This window comes from Serinus canaria, chromosome 2 (genome assembly GCF_022539315.1).
Source record: "Serinus canaria isolate serCan28SL12 chromosome 2, serCan2020, whole genome shotgun sequence".
In the NCBI taxonomy this organism is placed as follows: Eukaryota; Metazoa; Chordata; class Aves; order Passeriformes; family Fringillidae; genus Serinus; species Serinus canaria.
This window is the reverse complement of record NC_066315.1, coordinates 45,477,572-45,500,185: the sequence shown is the minus strand read 5'-3', so window position 1 is coordinate 45,500,185 and position 22,614 is coordinate 45,477,572. Positions and strand designations below refer to the sequence as shown.

At 46.6% G+C, this 22,614-nt stretch overlaps 1 protein-coding gene across 1 annotated transcript; it reads right to left on the bottom strand.

Annotated features, from left to right (window-relative positions):
* Positions 1–355: 355 nt before the first annotated feature.
* On the bottom strand, positions 356–13,819 carry TGM4 (transglutaminase 4). The gene is made up of 14 exons (XM_009086208.4): positions 13,722–13,819; positions 9,962–10,141; positions 9,742–9,845; positions 9,291–9,420; positions 8,533–8,651; positions 7,120–7,227; positions 6,380–6,554; positions 5,733–5,871; positions 5,368–5,471; positions 3,861–4,112; positions 2,862–3,209; positions 1,762–1,931; positions 1,164–1,300; positions 356–699 (listed from the first exon to the last, which is right to left on the bottom strand). Exons 1-14 carry the CDS (start codon positions 13,735–13,737, stop codon positions 558–560), a joined length of 2,124 nt encoding a protein of 707 aa, XP_009084456.3. The 5' UTR covers positions 13,738–13,819; the 3' UTR covers positions 356–557.
* Between the last annotated feature and the right edge of the window lie 8,795 nt (positions 13,820–22,614).

The following is a 22,614-nucleotide window of genomic DNA, read 5'->3' as shown; positions in this document are numbered from 1 at the left end:
ATAAAAAATGGTGTTTGGGGAGAATGTGCTGGCTTTGCTCTTTCTGAGCTCTAAAGACAAGGAAAGGCATGTGCTGGTACATTCCCCAGATGGTCAGCTGGGAGGAGAGGGAATTGCCCAGGAGGGATTTGCTTGAAATGTTCCTTGAGCTGCCCAGCAGCCCTTGGTGCAGTGAGGTCCCTGTGTGTCCTTCCATGTAGGACCAAAGCACTGCTGCCCCTCCCAGGCTCATACCCATCTCAGGCTGAAGCTGGTACCAACACAAGCTCCAGTCCCTGGGGTCTGAAATGGGAACATCCCCTTGTGGGTCCAGAGCCATCCCAATGTGACAATATCATCAAACCAAATCACACAGTCAATTTTCACCATCTTTATTGAATCACAATTAATTCCAATCAATGCAACTATGCCCTTAAGGCACTTTAATTTCCTTGGCTTTGTGGCATTTTTGCTGTTTACTTTAGAAGCACTGTGCAGCAATCAAGAAGGCGAGAAGTGCCCAGTGATGTTGGCCCATTCAGCAAGGCCAACATTTGCTCACTGACAAGGCACCGCTCCTACTTGGTGATGAAGATGCCCTTCTCTGTAGAGATCCCTTTGATCTGGTTTGAGATCAGCTTGGCTATGATTTTCTTCTCTCCTAGTCTTGTTGGAGTGCATATTATTTCAGACTTCATGATCCTGCCAGGCATTATATCCCTGAGGACAAAGGAAAAAACAAAATAGTCCCAGTGTGAATTAGGGTTATTTGCCACTTTGGAATAATTTCTCTTAAAGAAATTGTCACTGCATGGTTTTAGGGTGGGTATCTTCCTTTCCCCATGACCAACTTGCAGCAAATGGGGCCTGGCTTGGTGGTACTGCCTGGTGGTTCCAGTGATCCTGGGGACCTTCCCCAGAGTTCCCTGTACTGCTGAAACACCAGATTCAGCTCTGAATAAACACTTGTTGGGCAGCACAGCAGGAGCATAGGGGGAGTCCCTGTCATGCCCATCTGCCCTGAGCCTGTCTACTGCTGTGTGGGTCTTTCTGGCCAAATGTGGTGCAGTTTCAAACATACCTGGCAAATCCCCTAACCACTTCTTCAAGGACATTAAAGAAAACAAAAAAAGCCAAACAGAGCAGAGTCCTGCCATGGTCATTTCATTGGCTGATCTCCTTACCCCTGCTCAAATGTTGTCATCTTAAATATGCCCAAGCCCTCCACCAGCAGCTTGCAGTTTTCCAGGGTCACATTCAGCTTGTTCTTGAAGATTAATGCACAGTTGAAGTCATTGTACAGTTTGGCTGTTTCTGGCATCTGGCAGAGGAGGAAAGAGAGAAACAAACCCAAAGACTGGGGATTAGAGGGGTCATAAAGATGCCAGAGCTGCTGCAGGTTTGCTCAGCACCAGCTTGGTAGGGGACAACCCCTTCATATCCTTTCCACCCATCCGAAGCATTGTGTTTTCCCAGATGGTTTCTCAACACATTTTTGCTTCAGGAAGAGCTGTGGGCTTGGAGATGGGCCTTGTACAAAGTGCCCTCTCCCCCAGCAGCCCCTGCCTTCCCTTTTAGATGTTGCAGGAATAAAACTTTAATTTCATGGCCACTTTTAACCTTCAAATGAATGTTGAATAGCCAAATAAGATGCCAAGAACTGAGCATCCTAGGAGGCAGCTGTTTGGGAGATCCCCCTGGGAATGCTAGCACCACCGTGGTGCTGCAGTGAGCAGAGCTTTAACCCTTGTCCTCCCAGAGCCCAGCTGGCAGCTGCCTCACCTGGACAGTGATGGGGGGATACTCGAATCTCATTGAGGTATCCTTGGTGAGTTTGTCATTTGTTTCCTTGACCTCGGCAATGGCAGTGACAAGGATGAGCACTTCATCTTCCACGGAGGACAGTGTCTTCATGTATGCATCAGGTGCTATTTTCAGGGGGATCTGCATCTCTGCAGGAAAGAAAACCCAGCTTGATGTTTCATCACATGCCCAGGAACTGGGCGGCAAAGTTTGCAGGATGTGGCATGAGCCATATTTGCTGAGACCATTCTGCTTTCCCTTCAGTCCCTGCGGGGGGAAGCCCTGCCTGAGTGGTACCTGGCACATGCAGCCCATGGGCAGGAGCTACCTTTGTGTCCTGCCCTGCTGCATTTCGACAGCAACAGTATATGAGTGAAAACACTCAATGCTCATCAACAGCAAAGATTTTTTTTTTTTTTGTGAGTGATTCATGCTAGGAATCAGCAAGGGTTGTTAATTATTTATCACTCGTTAATCTCTTGTTTAGCAAATTTCAGTTACATCACTTGGGATCAAAAATACAACCCAGGTTACTCAAAGATGTGCAAAGCTCAACAGCCAACAGTTCCAGGGATCAGCCAGGCAGGCAGCTGTGAAGTGGGAATTTGCTTGGGCAAATTCAGAAAATAACACCAGCATCACCACCACCCAAATTAGAGTGGCAAACAGAAGAACAAAAAAGGGCTGAAATTTCCAGCCATCTATATCCTGTGAGTGATCTGATCCACATGGATGCACACAAAGCCTTTGGTGACATCTTTGATGCTCAGACAGTGAGGACAGGAGGAAGATGCTTCAGCACACCTCGTTCACACCATGAAAACCTCTGTCTGCCCACACTGATGTATTCCTAATCACTTCCTTGAATCTGCTGCAGGGCCTTCATGCTTTGGTCCCTGCTACAGTGGGATCCCAGTCTGTAACTGAGACTTCCAAATGCAGTGAAGAGGGAGGTAGGTTCTAGGCAGGCAATTTCTGCTCTTCACAGAGTACAGAGCCATACACTACTCTAGAGTGGAGCCAGTACAAACTGCCACAGTAAATTAGTCTACAGAACACAGCAAGCTTTCTGTGCTTACCAGATGGGCCTTCAAGATTGATGGTCTCCTTGACAGTTCCAAGATTGGCCTGAACTTTTCCAGTATAGTTTTGCAGCTGGCAGGAGCCAATAAGCTCAATGGTCCAGTTCCCAGGAGCAGAGATCCTCACCGTGATGGCCATTTCGAGGGGATTGCCAGGATGCAAAGGTTCTGTATTGGCTATCTCCAGGTGGAGCCCAGTCTTGGTGGCTGGCTCCTCTGGGACCAAAGGCTGGGTGTTGGAGCCTAGTGTCTGCATAGTCGAAGCATAGCCTGAACGAGGCATCAACCCCGAAGGGCGTATGAAGCTGTAAGCTCTTTCCATGGACATCCTTTCCTCTCTGGAACCTGGATAAAGAGAAATATGGGTGACAACTGTATCTACCTCACCCAGAGCTATCTTCCCTTTACTTATACTTTTGCTGATAAGCAGAGAGGATGTCAGAGCACCTCCAGCCTCTGCTTAGGACAACTTCTTGGTTTATGCTACCACCAAATGTAACTGTAGCATTCTGGCCTGGAAGAATTTCCTGGAAGAGATAATTTAGAGGATGGATACTCTTAAATATTTCATCCTGATATTTTTGCCCTCCTCACTGAGAAGCTTTTAACAATCTAGGATGACATGCCTGGATCTTGAGAACTGTGGGAAGGAAATGTGGGATTTTTGTTTTCCAATATGGTTTGGGGAATGGAAAGAAAAAATGAAAAAATGCAAAAATAAAGCGAAGGTCAGTGTGACACTAGGTCCACCACTCGGCCCATATTTTTCACACTCTGGAAGCTCGCTCGTGCCCCTGAGGAGCAGCCTATAGGTGTCACTGCGGGCATGAGGATGCCCGGGAGCAGTGCTGCTTCCCGAGGGTCTCCAGGCCTTAGGCCAAGTTTGCCACTGCAGCTACTCCTGCAGTTTTCTCCTGGAAACAACGCGTGCTGCGGGGTGACCTGCAGGGTCGGGGTCTCCTCTTTGGCACTGTGTCAGAGGATGGGGGCAGTTACCTTCGGGGTACTTGTACTCCTGAGTGATGTCTACCCGCCTGTTCTGCCCCACGGCTTTGGTGCTGATGTTCTTGCCGATGGCTTGGGTCTCCGTGCCGACCTTGAAGTATTTATCCTTGCCGTTCACCTTCTTGACCAGCCAGTAGACCCTGTCAGCGTTCACCTCCGCGTACACGAACTTGGCGTCGTAGGGCAAGTACACATCTCCTTCCTTGACAGCCTTCACCGGGCATGGCCCACACTGGAAACGACCTGGAAAGGGCATTCAATGCCAGCTGGCTTTCCAAACACCTGCAGTGACTCCAGTTTTTGCCCCACACTCACACAACACTCAAGTAGGAATCTGTGGCCATGACAGTTGACACTTAGCAGTAAACAGCCCTCCAACTCAGTAATGAACTCCAAAGCCTCTCATTTATCCCACAGCTGCTTGGGAATTTTTTATAGATGACCAAGGTCTGGGAGGAGCTTTTTCATGTTTCCCCTCACTTAGATAATTTTAAGGTTAGAAACCCACAGCTTGGTTTGATAAAAGGAACAGAACATAACGATGCCTTGTCCAAATACGGGCAATGTGTTTTAAAGAATAAAAGAATGTAAAAGTAGGCCCACAGGATGCTAAGCATATCTGGAACCAGTGGATAAACAGATAATGAGGATATAGTGGCTTAATGAGGATTTTGTGGCAATGCTTTGTGACAAGAAACAACAGCACGTGCCCTAAGAAAAGTTCCAGGCAAGGTCATCTGTAACGCCAGGGGTACTTAGTGAGTACGACCACCCAGGACCCCTTCAGATGGCTCCCCAGGACCATAAAAGGCCTTCCAGTAAGGGGCAGATGCAAGCAAATTAGTTCTAGAAGAAGTGATGTTTATGTATTAGCCATAAAGTACACTCTAATGAATATGTATGATCATGATGGAATAAATACCTTGTTGTAAAATTTCATGATACACCTAATTAGAAGAAATACCCTCTGGGTGTCCAGCATGCTGCAATAACAAAATACCTGCTTTTTAATGCTTCAAAATTGTGTTATAAAGTTTCTTCCTTAGCCAATTTCAGTATCAGGTTATTAAGTCAGCTGCATCCAGACACCTGTGTTTTATCTCTAGGCAGTATTCCACTTTCTGCACTTCCCTGAGGATTATCCTTTTAGGTTTTTTCCACCTTCAAATTCCCTGAACCTGTGCAGGGAGTTTGGGTGGTCACTCCTCTCATCTACCAATGAACAGGCTCATGACCCCAATGACTTAGATGTCCTCTAACCTCTGAAACAAAATTCACATTCCCACACAGTTGGTTTTGCGCCTGCCAAGAAATGCTGTTCCTTCCATCCTGGGCTGAGGTGGCTGGAGTGACACTGCTGTTTTACAGTGTCACTGCCCTGGTGCATTAAGTTGTGTGTGGGGAGTACCTGGTTTGCTGACTGGGAAGCATGTTTTACACACAAAATGTCCCTGTCTCCCTCAGGAGTTGCAGATGAGCCTTTCTAGGCAAATCCTACCTTGACTTTGTTCCTGAGGGGTTGAATCAATGGCCTGCCAGCCACTAAACCCATTTGGTATGTCTGTTCTCTTCATCCAGGCATCATTCCACACGTGGAAGTTCCTGCATGCATTTGGGTTGGAAAGAAAAGGAGTGAGTTGTTACGGCCTGAAGAGTCACAGTCTACTCCCTTAATCCTTTAGTAAGGGCAGATTTAATGGGTACTTGCAGGTAACCCTGTGATACCCCTGGCCTTCTCTCTCTCTCTCCTGGGCAACAAACCCCAAGCAGTAGTGAAATTCTCAAAGGAATTGCTGGGGCTGGGAGATGGGGCACTGCAAGGCAGCACAGGGCGTAGGAAGCGTTAGCCCCACTTGGCAGTACCAGACAGAGTCGAAGGACAACGAGTTCAGCTTTTCTCCTTTGTCGTTCAGGTAAACATCAACTCTCAGGTTCTCCTCCGTATCGTGGGCGGAGTCGAAGGTGCTCACACAGCGGCATGGCACTCCCAGGCAGCGCATGACTGCAGCACAGACAGACAAAACACAGGGTCACAAAATCCCTCAGCCTGGCGGGCAGCCTCTCATCTGACCCCTCTGCCCACCCAGGCTCCTCTAGAGCAGGTGCTCAGGACTGTGTCCAGATGGCTTTTGAACATCTCCAAGGATGTAGATTCCATAACCTCTCTAGGCATCCTGTGCCAGTGCTAGGTCACTCCCACAGTGAAAAAAGCTGTTTTCCCAGGTTCAGACAGAACCTCCCACGTTTCAGGCCGTGCCTGTCAGCTCTGCTCTAGTCATTGGGCATCAATGAGAACAGCCTGTCTGCGCCCCACTCCTTCCTGTCAGGTATTTACACACAAGGATCAGACCTCCAAAGTCTTCTCTTCTGGCTGAGCAGTCCTGGCTCCCTCAGCCTCTCCTCACAGACAGACCCTGGCACTTCTGTTGCTCAGAGGCACAGTAATTTGGCTTACTAGCACAGTAATTGGGGTGTCAGAGAAGGGACGCAGGTCACTCTTCACTGTTCACCTGTGTTGAGGACTCCTGCGAAGACCCAGCACTGGCCATAACGGACTGGCTTCTTGGTTTTGTAGTACTTCTGCAAAATCGTGACACTCCCAATCCAATCCATAGGGGATGTTCCACTGACGTAGTTCCCTGACCAGTTCCCCAGCAGGACTCCGTTGTCATCGTTGGAATTAACCTGTGGCCACACACACACACACGCATACACACAGAGAAAAATTAAGGGATGAGGCTGAATGAGGCTTAAACTCCAAGGGTCTCTGCTGGCCCTGTGGCTTCCCAGGTGCTCCACAGCCATGTGGAACCCATCAAGGCTGCAGGTCCTGGCTGGGGCTCCCCTGGTTAGAAAGCCTCCACCTGGATATCTAGAGGGAGGTGGCAACTGCTCAGGGCAGTAAAAATTAACTCTGCATCCTGTGTCTTAAACCACAGGGCTCCAAAAGGTTCTCAGCACAGAGAGTAGCTACCTGCCCAAAACACAACCCTTGTGTTGGCCTCACCAACACAACTGATGAGGACAGACAACCGCTGGGCCAGCTGCAAGCTTTGGAGATGGGAACATGCTATATTTTTGTTTGCCTCTTCCCTCCTCCCAAAATGCCTCTGTCTCTTTACTTGCAGTTTCCCAAAGGAATCCCTTTCAGATGCCTCCTGAAATGGTGTTCATGGTCCCAGGGAAAGAAGAGCAAGTAAGGACGAGGGAAGATATGAAGGGGCAAGGCACTCCACCGAGAGAGGCTTACCAAAGCAGACATGGCTCTGGACACATGTGCAGGATCCCTTCTCTCATCCAGACTGAGCTGGCTTTTGTCCAGCAGATACATGCAGGCATCCAAGATGAATTCCTCATACTGTTTTGGGGAGAAAATGGAGATATTCTTATATGCTGCTCTAAACCAGAATTTGCTTGTGATATTGAATTTCCAAGGCTGTGGGCCTTCCCAAAGCTGTTCTCTCCAAACAAGGGCTGAAATGAAACCCAGGCTTGTAAGACAAAAGGCTGTCTCAGGTGTCTTGCAAACACAGTTGGAACCTGATCCAGCAATCTTTACTCCTGTGCACAAAAGTCACCAACGTCATCTCCCTGCAACTCTGCAAATTACTCACAAGAGTAATGAAAATTTAAGATCTCTACTGATATTTAGTCTATTGACATAGGTACAAAATGAACCTTGGAAAAAAGAAAGGTACGTAAATGCTAATTATTACAACAAAGATTCCTAATTAGCAATTGCTGATAAAGCTCCCTGAGGTCCAGTTCAGAAAGTTATCAAACATATGATCCAATGAAGCTTGTCAGAATATCAATATCAATTCTCACTGCTTAAGAGCAGGATAAATATTAGGATAGGAAGAGCCCTACAGATGATGCCCTTTGGCCCCTTTTGTGTAAAGGCATCAGTGTGAGCACCTTTGTTGGGCTGTGTGCCCTGCAGATACTGCAGATATCCTGCAGAAACTGTAGACTTATAAAACAAAACAAAACAGAAAAAACCCAGATTTGAATGGTTTTTGCTGGGGATTTCTGTCCGGAAAGGGTGCAGTATACCATGCTTGGTTCCTGTGTGCTTTGTACAGGGTGCAAATAAATCTGCTCAGGCATCCATCTCTTATCTCTAGCCCAAGCCAATTTGACATTCCGCTCCTCTGGAGTCATCTCAGAGGTAGCATGCAGGAACACCTTTCCTGAGAGAGTGGCTGATTGTGTCCTGCACACAGCTGTCAGTGAAAGCACCATTTGAAAGGTGATAACCTCTGCCAGCAATATTACTCTCTTTATTCTCGACTATGATGCAGCAGGTAAATCAGATTTTTTTTCCCCATCAGCCATCTGCAAGTCTCATTAGCTGATTAAGAGCACCTACAGCTGCATGAGAGCAGGAATTCCCTTATGGGAATTTTTTCAGTCAGAAATACCCGGTTCCCAGTTTCCACATCCTTTACCAGGGAGGTTACATCATCTGACTATAAATGTGCCACTAAACCCCGTTCTCCAGCTGTGGGTGGGGAGCACACGTAGGCACATAGGTTACTCTTAGCAGGTGAGTCCTCCCAGTGAAGCTGGCAGGGTCATTCCAGCACTTTGAGCTACTCATGGGCTTCATGCTGAAGGGATGAAGAAGGGTAATAAGGCTGACAAGACAGCTGTGTTTTACCTGCCCAAAATTCCAGGGCCTGTCGTAGATGTTGTATGCAGACCCAACATAGATGCAGCCAGTGTCGTTGAGCACGTACTCCTCCTTCTCTGCCTCATTGGCCATGTAGACAACATCATCTGCAGAAAAAATCCCTCAGATATCAGGTGGTTTGCACACCCTATATGAAATTTTCCATGGAAAGCTCAGCTGGGGTAACCAAGGATCTGCAACATTCACACCAACAATGACCATGCAGCATTCCCATTTTTTGCTCCTATCATGAAGAATTTCCAATAAGACTAATCTTTAATTTCCATCTGTAGGTCCATTGCTATGTGACTACTCTTCTACTATGGCAAAAATCTTATTTCTGAACACTGTGGAGTACTAGGTATACAGCAGAGAGAACTGGGGAATTAGTGATGCCCACCAACCACATAATTTTTTATTCTGATTATTTTTTTCTGGATCTTAGGCCAATTCAGTTCTCTCAGTTAATCTTTGGCTGGCTCAGGGAAACAGAGAGGGATGATACAGAGGTGCAGATGTGACAGATAGATGTCCCTGTATGTCCTAGCACTGGAGAATATCCAATGAGGAACTGGCTTGTTGATATTGACCAGCTTCCCACTGTCTCCATGAGGATGCTGCTTAGAATGTTTTATTGGGAAAAAGTAATGTATGTAAGAAAGAGAATAGGGAAAATATGATGCAAAATTCCATCTGGACAATCCCTGCTAAGAGTAATTATCATTCCCAGTTGCAGGACCACTTACCTTCACACCAAGGATTGAACAAAAGGTAGATGACACCATTTTCGGGCTTGTAAATGTTACTGCCAGTCTTCACATGCAGGTTGTATTTTCCCACAGGGGCATTGGGTGAGCTGGTGACAGACAGCAGGCACTGAGGAGACAACAAGGAGAGACGGCATGAGGGACACCCCACCATGGCCACATGCATGGCACAAACGTGGTGCCACAGAGAGCTGGCGCAAGTGGCAAGCTGGGGGCCATGGAGATCCTTGTGGGGAAAGAGGGGAAGGCAGTGGGATAGGGCGAAGCCTGCCCATGCATGGGGGGAGCCATGAAATAAGCAGGACAAGGCTGCTGCCCAAGTAAAATCACAGAACTAAGGGAAAGCAGGATGGTGGTATGAGAATGCTTTGCTCTGTAGCTTCCGATAGGCTTGGTACTGGGCATTGGGCCCCTTGCCCACAAGCTTTACCCCTTTGTCATTCCTCTCGACCATGGAGATTTTCCACCCATTGAAATTCTCCCGCTCTGGTTTCAGCGACAGCAGGCTCCCCCTGTTTTTCATTGGACTTTCACCTAGAAACAAACCCGAGACAATATGTGTGAGGGTTGCGCAGGTCTGCAATGCCTGTGCAGTGCCAGGAAGAGGCGGCTGGATGCTGCCTGGAGGCCACAGAGGCACCCCTGCTTACCGATGGCAAAGCGCAGGGTCAGCTTGTCGGCAGCCCTCAGCTCCCTGCTGAGGCTGACCTGCACCTGGAAGGGCTGCCCGCGCCGCACCACCAGGCTCTGGATGTTGTACCCATCCGTGTGGTGCTGCTGCGCATTCTGCCTCTTCAGAAAGTCAACCCCAGTGACTCGCAGACTGGTGTCTGGAAAAACATTAGGAGAAAAGGAAAAAGGAGAAAGAGGAGATGGTAATTTTCTCAGTAAAGACAGTTTCCTTCTCCTTAATGCAGCCCTGTGAGTCATCAAAATATCTAGAGTAACACGAGATCTAGCAAAAGACAATTAATAAAATAAAATAAAATAAATTAAAATAAAATAAAATAAATTAAAATAAAATAAAATAAAATAAAATAAAATAAAATAAAATAAAATAAAATAAAATAAAATATAAAATAAAATAAAATAAAATAAAATAAAATAAAATAAAATATAAAATAAAATAAAATAAAATAAAATAAAATAAAATAAAATAAAATAAAATAAAATAAAATAAAATAAAATAAAATAATTTTTAAAAAAAATATAAAGAAAATACACAGAGGTGAACCTCAGACCCCCTGGGCAGACATGGAGGGAGAAGGAGGAGGCAGAATCATGTTACAGCAGCTCAGAGCCAGATAGTCAGAGGGCAAGGCAGGAGCTTGTCCCTGCTCTGGATGGATTGCTGTAGAACACCCACCACAGAGCACTGCCCCCCTTCAGGGGGGCTACTTTTCCCCTTTGGCTTCAGCAGAGATTTACTTCCCCACAAGAATTCCTTGCAAGTGCCATTCATTCCCAACACAGCAGCTGATTTTTAAGACACAATATTTAAAATTATTGCCTCCTCTCCTGCAACTCTTGATGGGATCAGGGCCAGGAATGGCTCTGTGCCCAATGGCTCGTGGTTCAGGGCTGTGGCAGAGGAGTGGAGCTCTGAGAGGCACAACCCAGTGATACACTTGAGCAAAAAGAAAGCCCTCAGCTTTGAATGATGGTGGAGATTTGGGGGTCACTGCATCAGGCTTTGGCAGGCTGCCCAGCTGTGACAGGAAAAGCCAGAGCATGCTGGAATGTGGCTGAGCTGTATTTCTTCGGGAGCATTTATGTCTTGTACCTGCCCATTGAATATCCTCAAAGGATGAATTCCGTGTGAACAGCAGGGAGTAACAATACCTCATAAGCACTCTTCTCATGAGTGATTCAGATGAAGACATGGGAGAGGCAAAAACGGGTTACGGGTTACGGTAACTTTGATATTAGCAAGTCAAAAGCATAATGGTTGAAGAGATTAATTCACCAAATGTCTTGACAGATTTGCATGGTACCTGGCAACCATGTTAATTTGAGTATCAACAAGAACCATCCCCACCACACAAGAGGCTGGAGTCTGGCAGCTGATGTGGCGTGAGAGATGCCACATGCAGGGCTAGTCCCAGGGCAGGCTGAAATCAGCAGCACGCTTCCTACTGCAACCTGTGCTGTGCAGTGACTGCAGCCCTGAGTAAGCAGAACCGACCACCCATGGATCCCCACCATATCTCTGTGCGTTTCCTCTTCGTAAATACATAAACCATATTTATCTTAGTTACATACTAGACATAACCAGCACAACAAATAGACTTAAAACTGACCAGCATCTCTTGTTAACCAACTTAAGATTTGAGTGCTTTTTGTTTGCTTGCTGCATGCCAGTTGCCAACCTCGGGCTGATATTTTGCACAATGGGGTGTGTGTGAATTTATGTCAAAAAATTTCAGCTGGAGCTAGCTGTTTAACCCTCTTGAGGACAAAGAGGAAGTGCATCTTCCTCAGCATTAAGAAATCTCTAAAGTTGCTCAACCTTGTTCTTTATGGAAAACCCTGGCTCTGGGCTGAGAAGATACCAGAAAGGCTTGGTCCTGGGAGAGGGATGCAAAGTGATATGAGAGTTTAACATATGGGATAGCTATGGGAAAGGGCCCAAGGAAATCCATCCATCCATCCAGCACTTCTTAACTTAGGGACTGCATATCCATCCCATTTCTGGACATCACCAGTGATGTTGGGGATGCACGGGGAAGATTCACTGACAACAGCTGCCCTAGAATATGGTCTGACACTGCTGAGCACTGTGCCAAAGACCTGTCTGCACTCAGCGCTGCCCGTCAATTGTGCTGCATTTATTCCTGTGCAAACACACCTGCGATACCCTGTGACCTGACTGGCACGGTGTCCTGTGCCAAGGAATGCCTCAGAGCGAGCCAGTGGCGCACCCATCACCACATCCCAGGGGGCTTGGCCACAGCTTGTCTTCCCTGGAAAACCCTCTCCTGCTGCTTTTGTCTTCCTGCCATGCTTCCTGCCCTGGGCATGGAGCTGGGCCCCCACACACCCTCTGGCTGCCTTCAGGCACCTTGATGTGCCAACACGGAAATTCATGATTTGCAGAAGAGCTGGAAATACCCAGAACGCACAGGACAGAGGCTCAGGCTGCGAGAGGCAGTCCTGTTTGTGCTCATTCCTGGGCTGGGACAGAAGCAAACCCAAGCCTCAAATCCTGTCAGATTTCTTTTCCTTTTTTAATAGAAAAAAAATCAAGGCAGTATTTTGTCACCTATTTCTATGATTTATCCTTCATAGAGCTCCTTTCTACGCTCACCCACAAGCCCCATTGCATCACTGCCTGCCTGGAGAGATGTTCAGAGCTTCAAGAGACCAGTGATCAAAGATGGACATATGAGACCTTGTCACTGGTAAGTATATGGGGCCTTTTTTACCTTATGATGAGGAGATGATGTGATTTAAAATATGGAGCAGGGTATTTATAGTATGTCTGGCTTCAGTAGGAACAAGGGCTGCTCAGAAAGACAGAAGGGAAGGGGGATGAGAACTGTAGCTTTTCAAGAGAGAGCATAATTTGGATACCTGCACTAACTCCTGATTTTTGCCCAGCCTCCAGGCAAACACTCATGCATATCCCAGAGATGTGAGATCACATCCCAAAGATGCTGCAGTCCAAGACTTCCTGGAAAATTTCAGCTCATCCACACTCAGAGTACAGATGTTTGAAATTGAGGGACTCAGAGCAGTGCTAAAACACACCTCCCCTCCTGAAAGCCATGGAGACCTGCTCCCAGCTCTGCTGCGGGCACCACCCAGCATGTGCATCTGCTCAGCTACATCCCAAACCCCAGGGGTTTTGGGCATTCTGGGGCTGGGCTGGCCAGTGGTGCTGGTTCAGCAGCTGCTGCAGGAGTGACCCAGGCACCTTTCTAGGTAGGTACAGGATCTCCTGACAACAGGGCAGGCAGGACAGCCATGGGACAGAGCTCAAGCCCAAATAAATTCCTCCTTTCAGTAATTTTGAAACTTCCTTCAGATGCTATCAGCCATCACTAAAGAGCAATAATCTACATTATAAAGTAGCCTGAAAGAAAGAAATTGTTTTAACATTGATGTGGAACAAGTTTAAAAGAGCTGCATGTCCTTCCCATTATCACTGATAGAACCAGATGTCTGCAGGTTGAAGAACAGCAATGAAACATGAGCTGTGTCTTGCAGTCAGTTTACCAACCTGTCAAAAACAGAATTAGCACAGCCAGAACAAACTGATCCCTTGTGAGCAGTGCTGGCATCAAAACTTCTTTCCTCAAGGTGTTACCCATAGCAATCAGAGGGCTGAGAACCTCTGGAGCTGCCATCCTACCTGCAGGAGACTTGCCAAACTTCACACTTAACATATGTCAAGCATTAAAAACTCACCAGTGTTGCTGAACATGGTTCTTGTCAGAGTTTCTGCCTGAGATGCTTGCAGTGCCAGCAGCTTCCAAACTCCTGAGCACTCTCTGCCACTTACTTCTGAGTCTGGAGAAGGAAGACAGGCTGCCCTTTTTATCTGTGTCTTGCTCTGAGGTGTCAGCAGGTCCACTGCCAAGGGGTGGTGTTTCAAGAAAGGAAGTTCCCATGAAAAAAAAAAAAAAAAAAAGACTACAACTCCCTCTGCACATAGTCAGACCCTGAAAAACAGTGAAACTTAAATCCCGACTCACATGGAAGGTGAATTTGCATAATCAGATGACAAGTAGACAGACCCTTCACTGACAAACAGCAAAATCACAGGTTAGGTGAGTAACAAGAATTTACCTATGCCCTAATATCCAGGTCACCGGGACTGCAACTCCAGGGCTAACTCCAGGGCTAACAAGAATGTGCACAAACATTTAATCCTTAGGAGAACAGAGTTCCCCATTAGGACCAGTCTAACATTCTTATAAGTATATGAGGTTTGTGTCATCACATTTGGGACAGAAATACTTGGAGCCATGGGCTAAAACCCAGCATTTACACATGTGGGTTGAAAAGCTGAAGGATCCTAGCACTGGCTCCCTCCTCGCAGGATGAGGTGGGCTTCAACGGAGATAGCTCAGTGGGAGCACTGAGTGGGAAAGAGGAGAATCAGACTATGTCCAGGAGGGGAAAGAAATGTGTTGGAACCAGAACTGTTTGCTGGCTGCTCTTTGCTGGCAGCTCTGCCAAAGGTCTCGGCCAAGAATGGTTGAACCCCTCGTTCCCCACTGCCACCCTGGTCCTCAGGATGACCAAAGATGGAGAGATGAGCCTACACCACAGAGAGGAGAGCTGGTGGTATACAGGCCACCAGTGACACGGGCACAGTGGCCAGAAAGAGATACGAATGTCCCTAGGCATCCAGAAACTTAGAGGTGGCTCTGCTGTGGGACCAGCCTCAGCCTCCTGATGCCTCCCTCAATGGGAGCAGCCCAAGGTTCAGCAAGGTAGAATTCTGTTTGCAAGGCTGCCCTGTCTAAATGTGGGTTGTTCCTAAAGAAGATCTCCCTTTGGAAGCCTTCAAAGGCACCGACTTTTCTCCACTGGTTTAGGTAAGCAGGTATTTCCTTTTAGGAGGACTGTTTCCCTTGGTGCAAACGTGCACCTGCGTTAGCAGATACCACCCTCCGAGCATGTCACTGCTTGCTGGCAGATGTATGTTGGGTGTCCTTGCTTGAGAGCGTGACTAGGGCACCACAGGGCACTGAGGGTTCAGCACACATCCATAATCTCGCCAGACATCTGAAGATGAACAAGAACATTGGAACCACCAATGTTCTTAGCAGACGGAGCATCACTCAGCATTCAGCACCAGACAATGCGCTGGCAACTACGTGTTTCACTATTGACAAAAACTGCAGCCCTGATTTACCCTTCCGTGATGCTTTTATTCTGCATTTCCTTCTTCCTAGGGGGTGAAAGACATTTCTGTTTAGAAGCAGTATGGGATGAAGTATACATGGAATGTCAGTACAACAACATAACCAGTAATGCATGTAATCTGAACATTTATGATGTATCTTACTGGTTTCCACTTAACTGCAGCAAGAGTAATCTACATCAGCTGAAATCACTGACAGTAGCTTCCTAATCCAGTCTCAACCTGTTTTATATATCATTTTATGCTTGGTTGGAGGCATCTTAAATTGTGTTGACACAATAGTCCTACAGCAAAATTACAGATTTTTGCAAACAGGAACAGATTTATGTTGGTAACATTTTACTTCTGAAAAAAATGTTCTAGATGTGTGCTGGAGGGTGAGCAAGGGAAGCAGGGTATGTATTCACCAGGGAAAGTCATACTTTCAGTCCTGTGGAGTTTTGCACATCTTTGATTTCAACGGTGTGCTTGTCCTGATCCTCACTTCAAACCTCAGAGTTCAAGGAAAGAGTGTAAAAATTACATGGGTGTGGGTTCTGCCCTGCCACCTTTGAACTTACTCCATCTTGGAAGGTGGCTGACCTTTTTTGGGGGGAGGTTTGGCCACTGGGGCAAATGGTTTAAGTTCTCCTTTTGCTTTGTGCAGCTGCTGATCTAGCCCATTCCCATTATCTTTCTCTACACACTGTTAGTATCTCAATTCAACAAAACTAAACTTGGCGCATGGTACCATGCTCCCAACACAACCTCCCGCCCCTGGCTCATACAGCCTGTCCTGCCAGGAAAGGCCATTGAACTCTAATACTCTCCAGGAGTTGTTGGCAAGGTCTGAGAAGAGGAATTTCAGCTTAAACTACAGGAATGTTTTTAAAAGATGTGGTTTCAAGTTTTTTCATGTTGTCAGCAGGTAACCTCTATCTTTTCACAGCTAAACCTTCTGTCTTTGCTGATCAGAGTGGCTGGCTGTGGTTCAGCTCCATGGCTTTTTTCTTCTTGGTGAAGCAATGAAAAATACCAGCCCATTTTAATTTCATTTTTTTACCCCTAAACAGTTATAACAGTTAATCACTTCAATCTGTCTCATAAAACTATACTCTTTTAAACTAACAGTGGTGGGAGATTTTTTTCCCCCACAGGCAATCTCCCTATTCCCAATAATGTCAGCAATTTACTTCCCAGCTTGCAGTCAGCCTTATCTACATCTGTCTGTTGCAAGGTCACCTTATTAGCTGGCACAAGAAGGTAATAAAATGCAAACAAATAAAATAAAATTCCCCAGTGGCTGCTCCCCTATTTGCAAGTTTGCCCTTTGTCTCAGGTTTTGTTTATTTTGTGTATCAAAAATGACAAAACAAGTTCAAACTTCCAGAGCATGACCACAGGTATTGATGCCAAATAGGAAAGACAAATCCTTAGCCTAACATTTTCATTCATTCGCAACCGTATGAGAAGCTGCCCTTCATAACAGCAATTTACTGAGCTACATTTTTTATAAACACCTGAGGCTTCAAGTTGATTTTGTTTTGTCGGGTTTTTTTTCCTACATCTAGTCAGAGTAACACTCAAAATAAATAAGACATCAAAAGGTTTCCTTTTCGGTGCTCCAGAAAGGTGAACTCATCCTCTCAGCCTTCCCACGGGGTTGCTCTGAGGTGTCAGAGGGTGAGCAGTGCATCTGGCATGGAACACATGGACACAGCCCCTCTCTGGGTCCTGATGGCACCACGGTGAGGAGATGTCCTCCACTGACCACAGCAGGACTGCTCCCACATGCACCACCTAGTAGGTGCTGAGTCCTGCCTGAATCACAGCCTAGGGAGTAATAAGCAGTAAGAAATCCTGGGGGTGTCAAAGACAAAAAAGCACAGAAGAACAGCTGAGGATCTGGTCCATCTCATCTGAGCTGGATTTGAGGTGCTACGTCCATCCTGCTCTCACAAATTCATTAAGATGTACCTCAGTCTTTAGGAATGTCCTAGTATTGAGACACATCACATCCACACAATGACCCTGGTGTGCCAGTGCTGCTGTTACTTTGAAAGGAACATTGATTTGATCACTTCTCACTCACATACTTCAACCATGGACCATGACAGTGGTCTGTGCTCATAGGGCATCCTGTGTATCCAGCAGGCAGATTCACTTCTAATCCAACATGAGCCAGCTTGAGGTAGGCATTCGGACGTCAGGGGTTGATGAAAGATGGCCAAGCCCAGATCTTAACACTGATTCCAAGTCATCTGGCCCCAGGTACCTGGTAATGAGTTTCTCACAGGCAAATACCAGAGAAGTGATTGATGCCAGTATAATTATTATGGAAATTCCACTGTTTCACAGCATCGTGAAATCATAGACTATCCTGAGTTGTGAGGGACCCACAAGAGTCATGGAAGCCCTTCTCCTTCCTTCCAACTGAATGCTGAAAGAGGATTTTTGGACCTAAGTAAGGGATATAGGTGACTGGCTTTGGGCACTTACCTGCAGAAGGAATGAAAACTGTTATCACCCTGTGCCTAACCCAGCACCACCCAAGCGCTCTGCTCCTGAAGAAGGCAAAGACAGAGATCAAACAGCGACCATTCCTCCACATATATCATACATACAGCTACTCAGGCAAAATACTCTCCCTGCCCTGAAAGAAACGTTATGTGGGCCCAAAAACTGAAGGTTTAGGCTGCTGACAAAAGAGAGAGCTGCTTTAAGAGCAAGCCAAAATTCTAAGATGCTAAAATATTTTTTTAAGATCCCTTTCCTGGCTAAGGTGCAAAAGGCAAAATTGCAATATCAGTCCAGATATATGGAGCAACAATGTGTGAAGGCTGAACCTGGAATTTCAGTACTACGATTTCTTGACCCTCAGTTCTAGTACAACTGTTGCACTGGAAACACTGAAATATGCATGCTCCAGTGCCAAGATATTTTGTATTAGTCTAAAACAACTCAACATGAAGTACTTCTGCTTCTCGGCAAAATACTTCGGAATTTTGTGCAATAAATGACAAAGAAAGAGGTCCATCATGTCATGTTTTAAAAATATTTGCCCACTTTTTGAAACTGATGAACCATCTAGCCTCTGCTGCTTCCTGCAGGCAGGAGTTCCTCATCCAAATGACACATTGCAAGAAGAGGAAGCTCCTTTGGCTTTGACACTTGCTGGCTTCCCTTGTGGCCCCCCCTCCTCGTGGCAGAGGAGACAATTGACAGCTCGCCTCCTCCATTATTCTAGCTTACTTTCTGCATGCAACTTAGGGTCTTCTCAGTCCCTATTACAAAGCACCACGGTCTCTTTTGCAGTCTGAATGGCCCTACCCTGCAAACTCCCTCCTCACACCTTCATCCCATCCAGAGACCTGACCATGCCATCCCATAACCTACAGTGTGTGTTTGAAAAGGGTCCAACAAATGGGTGGGTGTAGTTATTCCAGGGCTGTATCCACCCTACTGCCACTGACCCATGAACTTGCTTGCAGGTATGACCACACTGACTGATTGCAGTGTGAACACATACCCACAGCCTACACCTAAAGCAAACAATATGAAAAGGTACGAGGAAAAATAGAGCAAAAGAGGGCTGCAAAAAATAAATGGTAAGGGCAAGGAAATCAACAGCGCAAATATTGAATCAGGGATAAAATAGTTTATCCATGTATTAAAAACAGCTCCAGTGAACAAGGAAAATGCTTAAAGAGTACCTTCCCACCTACAGGATATGTGTTAGGTTGCAAATGTCTAAGTGAGAAAACAGAAACTTGCATGCCAGTGTCTTCGAGTAACATTTCTTTCTGCAGGGGAGGTGTAACAGCTTCTCCCACCTGTCTGTGTGGGTGTGTGTCTATACACATCAAGATGTACACGGTCTACAGACTACAGGTCACACTGAGCCATGCCGCATTCCCGCCAGCCAGCATTGCCACTGAAATTGTCACGTGGTGGGAAGGGAGAAACTTCCTAGACCAAGGTTCGCAAGGAGGAGATGGTGCCACACAGTGCTGGGCATCTGGCTCATGTGCTGCACCTGAGCAGACGACAACCACAGGAGGTGCAAAAGTTTTGTCCCATCCCTGAATGCATCCATCAAGTGACAGTCTCCGGGTATGGCAGGACTGACTGAGCCAAGGGATTTGTGGCTATTAGCCCAGAAAAGCAACCAAGCCAGAGTATTCCCACCCACCCCTCATCACAGCATCCAGACTATTGTCCTTCACAGCAGCTCATGATGCTCCACTCCATGACTACCAGGGTTTCCTAGGAAGCATTTTCACGCAACACTGGTTCCTAGTAGAATCATGCTTGTGATTGCCTAACACTGGAGTGTCCTGAAGGGAAAAAGTCACTTAACTTACCTCCTATCTGGATGAGGAAACAGTCAACTGGCATTGAAAAATATATTTGTAATGCCTCATCCTTCCCTGGGGCACTGCTCATTTCTCCCTAAGTGTTGCCTTAATTTACTGAAAGCAATTAGGGTCCAAGCCTTGGCTGCTGTTCAGACATGGCGCACTGCAGGTCCCAGTGTCAAGGAGAGCTGTCCAACTCTCGCCTCTCGCTGCAAAACCAGAGATGCTCTGCTTGTGCCAAGGGAGGCCCCAAGCTGCTCACACGGCCGAGCCCCAGCCCTGACTCCCGCAGGCAGCTCCGACTCTCACAGGCTCATTGTGACCTCTGAGGAAAACGAGACTGAGCAACAGGTTCAAAATGTACAAAAAGTGGTGGCACCATCTACAGCACCCCACCTACTACCACTCCTTGCAGCCCTTCCCTCTCGCTTATTTCCATTGTCAAGGATTTATCCCCTCGGGGTGCGGTGGAGCCTCTGTGTTCTGCAAAACCTGTGCAGGGGCTAAGCAGGGTGTGCATCATCTCCCCCCAGCAAAATGGGAGTGGGAGGCCCCACCCAGGAGTTCCTCAGGCAGTCCCAGCAATCCCTCTGGACTTCAAGGGCATGAAGGGAGCTGCTTAGGAAATCTTGGCAATTAGTACAGCTACTCACAGACATCCTTCCTTAAACCTCAAGGGGAAATTGAAACAACGAATAATGCTATCAAGCAGTCAGAAACCAAAAAACTTGGTTGGAGAGTGAATAGCATGGCTGGCTGGTTGACTGCTCCCAGGGCAAACAGTCTCCTGTGTGTGCCAAGTGCTGTGGCTGGCCATGGGTCACTGTGGGGCTGCACACAGTCACAGGATGGAGTAACACAAGGTCCAGGCTTCCCGGTCATCCCTCAGGGCACCCCATGCTGGGGAGCTGCAGCTGGTCAGCCCTGCCCAGCCCTGGGAGCCATGGCTAACACTGCAAGAGTACAAGCCTCTGGCAGCCTAGGTCTGCATGGTGCCTCAAGGGGGAACATCCTTTCTATTGCACAGCAGGATTTAATGGGAACTACTAAACTTGGAGACAGAAGGTCAAACCAGTTTCCAGTTACAGATGGTGATGATCATGAAATTGGCCCCTAGGTCACAGGAAATCCATCTGTCTGCCCAGATGGGATGGTCACCAACACTAGATTGAGTCACTAGAGGTTTTGTCTAGCTGAGTCTTGAAAATCTCCATGAGCATAGACTCAGCTGCTTATATAGGCAACTAATCTAGTGACATTGTTTCCCCGGATGGCCAGCTTGAAAGTCCTTAGAGACATCCTGTGTCTGTTACCTTGTTTAGTACTGGCCATTTCTATGCTGCCTCTGGAACTCCTTTCCAAGGCTAATTGGGTCAGCCTGAGCCTTCCTTGTCTCCAACCAGCCCACATCCCTCAGCCTCTCCTCCTTGGCCCATGCCATCTTGGAATCCTTGAGCCAGATCAGTTTCCTACACCCCTCTTGAATTTGGGGGTCCAGCACTGGATAAAACACTCCAGGTAGAACCACTGATTATTTTAGGACTCTGAGAACACACTGGGGCTGGCTGCCCCTGCCCAACCCACAGGGCTTCCCTCTCCTCCCTGCTCATGGCCTAGTACCCCATCTCAGACTTTACAAGCAAGTTGCTGACCTTTTTTTTTTTTGGTGTTAAATACCTGGAAAGAGACTTGCCTTAGAAAGAGCACTGAAACACACAGCCCAACAACCATCTGCCTAAAGCAAAAAGGTGTTACTTTACAGTCTAAAGCACTTTGTTCTGTCCTCAGGAAGGACAACATTATCAGGAATGTTGTCTTCTTCAGTCCTTTCCATTAAAAAGTCAAGTGGTACAACATTCCACACACTTGATTTTTTGGGGCAAAGTCCTGGTTCTCCTGGGAAGGCCTTTACCACTGACCTGGGCTCACCCCAGATTTTTCTCTAAGATCAAGTGAGCTGCAGACACCACACCACTTGCTGTAGATAAGTGCCCATATTGTGCAACTTCCCTCTGCACCTCTCAGATCCCCAAAAGGAAGGTTTGCTGCTGCTCTAGAAGAGCACCCCGAATATGTCAGGATTAGTACCCATTTATTCCTAATTTAATGTTTTTTCTGTGCCAGACAAGGTCAGAGCCACTCTTCTGGCATGTTGTGTCACAGGACTTCCTTCTTCGAAAATACCCCACTGCTTGCAAGATCATGTAATTATGTGTGCATGTGGGACACTCTTGCAATGTGATCATTTAAGGTCTCTGAAGAGAGAGCAGAGAACTGAGTCAAATTCCTTGGAAATTCTGAATATACCAAACTCAGCAGAACAATCTACCAAACTTATTTGTCGCATCTACTTCAAATAAGTATTACCTAGGCAAACATACCATCCTTCAAGTGATTTCAATATATGCTGTGACTGAGATGCTGTACAAACTTTCAGTGACTCCTTGTCAATGACAACAGGGACATTTAAAAGTTTTTATGTATATTTCCTTATCTAATCAGTCAAATTATGGTTTATGGTTCAACTGAAACTGTAATTTCATTTTGCTTTGTTCCTTGTAAAGGTATATGAGACATTGTTTACCTTAGAATACAATACTCCTGGACCTTGTTTATACAACATTTTTCTGTTTTTCTGTTTCTGCTTCCCACCATTAATTCAAATATTTTTATTTGAATCTTCCTGAGTGTCATTGTGAGCCTTCCTGTTAACTATGCACCTGCTTCTTCTTCTCTTGAAAAGTATGACATGGTATGGCATGCCTGATGATGAACAAGATGCTGAAAACAAAACATTGTGTTTGAGAATGAGAGGTAGGTGCAGGAAGCACTCATTACAACCAGCCCTTGGGAGGTGAGAGAATCATGGAGTGGTTTGTGTTGAAAGAGACCTTAAAGATCATCTAGTTCCAAACACCTGGCCAGGACCAGGGACACCTTCCACTAGACCAGGCTGCTCAGATCTCCATCCAACCTGGCCTTGAATAGTGCCAGGGATGGGGCATCCACAGCTTCTCTGGGCAATCTCTTCCAGTAGGATTTCTTTCTTTTTATCTAACCTAAATTCCCCCTCTTTCAATTTCTCCTCATT